This window comes from Balaenoptera physalus (assembly GCF_965194825.1).
Source record: "Balaenoptera physalus genome assembly, chromosome: 10".
In the NCBI taxonomy this organism is placed as follows: Eukaryota; Metazoa; Chordata; class Mammalia; order Artiodactyla; family Balaenopteridae; genus Balaenoptera; species Balaenoptera physalus.
In genome coordinates this window covers 64,531,844-64,537,081 of record NC_138889.1, presented here as the reverse complement: position 1 = coordinate 64,537,081, position 5,238 = coordinate 64,531,844, and the positions used below count along the sequence as shown (strand labels likewise).

The 5,238-nt window shown below is 60.2% G+C and overlaps 1 protein-coding gene across 2 annotated transcripts; it reads right to left on the bottom strand.

Annotated features, from left to right (window-relative positions):
- Positions 1 to 132: 132 nt before the first annotated feature.
- Positions 133 to 4,693, bottom strand: SMPD1 (sphingomyelin phosphodiesterase 1). 2 transcript variants are annotated; one of them, XM_082409622.1, is made up of 6 exons: positions 4,257 to 4,649; positions 2,561 to 3,333; positions 1,824 to 1,995; positions 1,440 to 1,516; positions 1,089 to 1,234; positions 133 to 901 (listed from the first exon to the last, which is right to left on the bottom strand). In XM_082409622.1, the coding sequence occupies exons 1-6, from the start codon at positions 4,554 to 4,556 to the stop codon at positions 492 to 494; spliced, it is 1,878 nt and encodes a 625-aa protein (XP_082265748.1). In that variant the 5' UTR covers positions 4,557 to 4,649; the 3' UTR covers positions 133 to 491. The 2 variants fall into 2 exon arrangements, with proteins under 2 accessions (XP_082265748.1, XP_082265747.1); XM_082409621.1 differs by having other exon boundaries at positions 739 to 921; positions 4,257 to 4,693.
- Positions 4,694 to 5,238: the final 545 nt, after the last annotated feature.

The window sequence follows — 5,238 nt, the reverse complement described above, 5'->3', positions numbered from 1 at the left end:
GCTGTGTGCCTTCCTGTGCCTGTACCACACCATCACTCCTGGTACCTTGATCCCTCAGTTAGGCTCTTGTTTCCAGGGCCCCCTTGCCCTTCCTGCCTCAAAAGAAGAAACTGGGACAGTCACAGCAGGGTCTGGAGTCCAAGTCCCTTGTTTTTATTTTAACAGCCTGGCAACCAGGCAGCAGCAGCAGTACAGGGTTCCTGGCCGGCCAGCACAGGCCTGGGGTGACAGCTTCTGTCTGGTCTTCCTAGGGCAGTGCCAACTTAGACCTCTGCTCCACGGCCACGGAAGGGTAGCAGCCTCAGAGCAGCCAGCCCCGCTCCCATATTTTGCTAAACCAGATCCAGGAAAGGAGGTCTTGTTTCCGAGGTGTGCTTGGGCCCAGGGATAAGCTCTTCCACCAGACATTCTTCTCACCACAGGGTCCCTCTGGGGTTTTCGCTCCTTTCCTAAGAAGACAAGCACTTTCCCACCTCTGGGCCCCGTGGGTGTTAGCATAATGGTGGCCTTGGCCGCAGGCTCTGGACAGGAGGGAGGTTTGCGTCCGGCGCCAGGTGGCGACACAGAGCAGGGCTGTCTGACCGGGCGGAGAGCTGGGCGCACAGAGTAGCGAGGCGGCAGGGTGTGCCACAGGGCTCTGAGGGCGGGTGGCCCTTATGGTAGAGAAACCAGAAGGTCTGGAAAAGCTGCGTGTCGCTCCGCATGCGATACACCAGGTCGTGCCAGGCGGCGGGCAGCACGTTGGGCAGCCCATAGGTTTCCCGAGCCCTGTAGAGGAGCTTCCAGTGCGGTGTGGCTCCGGGCTGATTCGCCTGCGTCAGGTTTAGGATGTAGGTCTCGTGGTCCAGGACCAGGTGAGAGCTCCCGGAGTAGTTGCCATCTATTTGGTAGACACGGTACCCTGCAAGGAGGGAGGGCTGACTGGAGAGGGAAAGGGCAAAGGCAACTCCAGTGGGGAGGCAGAGCTCGCCCCTGGGCGGCCTTGGCTCCAACCCTCCTTCCTCTACCCCAACAACTTCCTCCCTCTCACCAGCTTCCTCTATCCCCAGACCTCCTTTATCCCAACAATTTGCTTCCACCTCACTCACCAGGATTGAGGCTGATGTAAGTGGTGGCACTGGGCGCCAGGAAGGCTACAGATAGCGGCCGGCTTAGGGTCTCCTCGTCATAGAAGACCTCAAACTCATCCACGTGGGTGTGGCCAAAGAACTGACCAGCCAAGGTGTTCTCATACCTGGCCAGAAGACACTAATCATATTCAGAAGTTTCAAGCGAGGGGGAGGAGGAGATCTGGGGAGGACTGGATGCTTGCTTTCTCCATCCTGTTCAAGGAAGTGGCGTCCCCACCCCAGTGGGGCAGCAGGGATGGTGAGATGTTCCAGGGAATTTCTGACCTTTAGGCTCTTCACCCGCTCGCCCCCAACACACCTCCCTCCTACCTCTCCACGATTCGGTAATAATTCCAGCTCCAGCTCTTCAGGCAGTGCCCTGGGGGAATGTGGCCAATTATATGCACCTGTGGGGAGAGTTAAGGCAGGTTATCAGGGCAAGAGGGGTCCAGGAAGCCCTGGCCAGGCTAGTTGGTATTCATCTTTCCTACAATGGCTGGCATTCCTGGCCAGAGAGACGGGGAGGAAATGAAAGGACTTTCTAAGGGTGACCGTGAGCTGAAACCCCAAGGAACACTGTTGGGAGTGCCAGAAAATCAAGCGTCTCTGCTCACGGCTGCTCCAGCTCCAGAGAGAAGTCTGTTTGTGAAGGGCCTGCTTTTCCTCCCACCCTACCGGCACCTGCCCCACTGGGTTCCCACCACTCTCCCTCACTTTGTCTCCTCGGTCCTCAGAGGCCTGAAGCTCCCCCACCAGCCACTGGAGCTGTCCAGCAGGATCTGTGGAGTTGATCAAGAGCCAGAAGTTCTCACGGGAACAAAAATTCATATTGAGAGAGATGAGGCGGAGGCCGGGGCGTGGGGAAAGTGCATAGAACCCCCCAATTCTGAAACAAAGTGAACACGGGTCAGCACGCATTCATAATCCTAGCCCTGCGTGCCCAGTCCTGTGCAAGGAATCTGGGTGGAGGGCAGAGGCACCTAGGACATCGCCCCTAGCCTCAAGCCCACGTTCTAGCTGAAGATCAGACAGCACTGATGATAGGGCCCGTGTGATTGCAGCGAGTGGCTCAGAGGACTGAAGGCTCTAGGAGTTCAGAGGAGACATAAAAGTGAGCTAGAAGAGGCAAAGGCCATCCAGAGGGAAGAGGACCTAGGCCTGGGAAAGATGGGAAAAGCTGGGATGTTAGAGAGGGGAAGGCATTTTAGAGAAGGCCCACATGAGCAAAGACACAGACTACCATGGAGAAGGTATGCTGCTAGCCCTTCACCCTGTGAAGGAGGGTGGCTGGAGATAAGGGTGGAAACGGAAAGTGGGGTCCGATTTGGAGGGCCAGTGGAGAGAGCGGAGGACTCAGCCTAGAGTAACCACACACAATGCTAGCTTCCCTGCTCCCTGCGCTTTCACCCGTCTTTCTCCTCCCTTCCTGGCTTTCCGTGGGCCTCAAATACCTGAGGGTGCGAAGGGCTTCAGCAGGCAGCCAGGGCTCCCAGGCCTTGGCCATCGCCTCATAGAGCCAGTGCGAAGACTGGTTGCCCTCTATGAAGGGGGGAGGGAAGCCATTGACGGGTGTGCTCTCGTGGTTGCCCACAGCAGGGTACACAGGCACTGGCCCCAAGAACTTCCTCACAAGGTCTGTGACGGTGGTCAGGGCCCGCAGCTGGTCCTGACGAGACTGCTGCCAGATGTTGTGGGCAGGGATATCGCCCGTCCAGTACACCATATCAAAAGGGCCGGCGGGGCCCAGGCCACGCAACAGGCTCTCCAGGGTCCGCAGGGGCAGGTCGCACTTGCTGTACTCGCCCCAGTACCCAGCACCGGGCCGGGAGGCAGGCGGTGGGCCGGAATCCTGGCGGCAACACAGCGGGTTCTCACAGTCGGGGTCTGTGCCCTCCAGGTAGTCGTGGTCCCAGTGCAGGTCGGTGAGGAAGAGGACGCGGCTGACGGGGGAGCCCGGGGCCGGGGGCACGGGCGGCTGGGGGGATGGCTTTGGCACAGCCGGCAAAGAGATGTTCCAAGATGAGAAGATGTCCCAGTGTCCACAGGAGGAGCCCAGGAGCAGACCACAGGCCTCGGACGGGCTCAGCACCGAGCGCGTCCACACCTCCACCACGTCGTCCTGAAAGAGCTGGACAGCTGACTGGCACACAGCAGGCGGTGCGATTTTCAGCAGCGTGCACATCTTGATGGCCATGGAGCCCACCCGGGCCACGCTGTCCTCGTGCTGCGGTGGGAAGAACCAGCGGTGAGAAGTCAGAAACAGAGCACAGGGACCAGGCCAACACCTGGATACGACCCGTGGGCCTGCATATCCACACTGGGCCTAGCGTGGACTCAGTACCACATGGTGAAGAGATGTCAGTTCACCCCTGCCTCTCACAGACACTGCCCTGACTCAGGCGTCGCCAGGCCGGTACTTCCTTTTTAGCTCAGGGGCATTTCAAGCCTTTGCTTGCGCAGCTGGCTTTCTCAGGCAGTCTGCTGAGTGCTCTGAAATTTGGGCTGGGCGGAATGACAGACTGACCAGGGTTTGGGGACACACACGAGGAGAGGGCCCTGATTCCCCAAGGAGCCCCACAAAGCACACCTACCAACCAGCGCTCCTCATCACCCCATCAGGGTCGGTCAAGGTAGCCCAGCCCCAACTAGTCCCACACCTCTGGATATTCCTTAATTCAGGTCCCCTTTGACTGAGTAGCTGGTCCCAGGCACGGTGCTCGGGGCTGGAGGTGCTAGGTGTAAGGCGGAGGGGCACGCCTGGGTGGGAGTTCAGCCCACCCCCCAGCAGCCGGCCCCTCCTACAAGTGACTTCAGCTCCGGGGCTGCTATTCATTTGTAAAACGGAGATAACCACAGTAATGAAACCACCCTGCAGGCTAGATTTAGCCTGTATAAAAGGGTTGGCACGGTGCCCAGCATGTAACTTGCGCTCTTTCCTTACTTCAATAGGTCACAGTGGAGGTAGTGCTGGTGGTGGTGTGCAGCCGCGGGGGGCCCCAAAGGGGGGCAAATTCAGTAAAGGCTTGTGGATGACAGCCTCTCCATCAGGGATGCTCTTGGGGACCCCGGAGCGCCGGCCTTAGCCCCAGCCGCCACCGCCAGCCCTCCCTTCTGGCCTGCACCTCCCGCAGCCCCTTTAGCGCTCACCCGCAGCCTGATGTCGATGGCGGTGAACAGTCCTTTGCAGGCGGGGCAGGTAAGGTTCCACCAGCTAAAGGCTTCCCGGAGCTGGGGCGCTAGGCGAATGAACTTGGCGGGATGGCCTTGGGCGGGAAGAGGGTGGGCCCCGGCAGGGGCCCAGAGAACCTGGGAGTCGGGCAGGGCCAGCGCCAGCGCCAAGCCCATCCACAGGAGCCTCAGGCTGGGGGCCCCCAAGGACCTGTCCAGTGTCTGCTCCCGGCCCGACCTGGGGCGGCCCTGGCCGTAAGACACTCCGTGGCGGGGCATCGCCCGGCTTCCTAGACCAGGCAGGTTCGCCCGCCCGGCCCCGGATGGCGTAGGCCCTGGTTGGCTCTCAGGATCCCTGGCGGTGCCAGGGACACCGATTAGTCCCCCGCTGCAGTCGGCTGACTGCTCGGAGACAAGCCACAAAGCAGCTCCGCCCCTTCCTCTTCCTCGGTTCCGCCGCAGCTGATCGCGTTGGCTGGCAGCCCGGGCAAGGCTAGGGAGGCGGAGGTGCAGGGGGAGTGGGCCGGGCGCGCCTGGGACCCGCCCAGGATCCCGCTTGCGATTCCGCCCAGGCTCTGACAGCTGTGCGAGGCCGCTGTAGCCGCCCAGCTCTTGCTGGAGCCGGTCATGTGTGGCTGGTGAGAGGCCCCTCCTCTCTCCAAACCTGCACTCAAATTCCTGGAATAGCTAACTGCCAGGCCCACCGGGCTTTAAACTGGGGAAGTGGAGAGGACATAGGGGGTGTTGGTGGCCAGGAGCACAGCGGGGAGGGGATTCTCACACTGTCACCTCTCTGGCCCAGAGGGCTCCGACCCTCAATTTCTTATGTTCTGCCACTGCTATCCACACCCTTGAGTCGCCCTGACTGATAATCTTTTTGACTCAGACTTCTCCAGTTGGAAGGGGCCCCGGGCTCATGCGGGGACACCCATACCTTCATTATATGGATGAGGAAACAGAC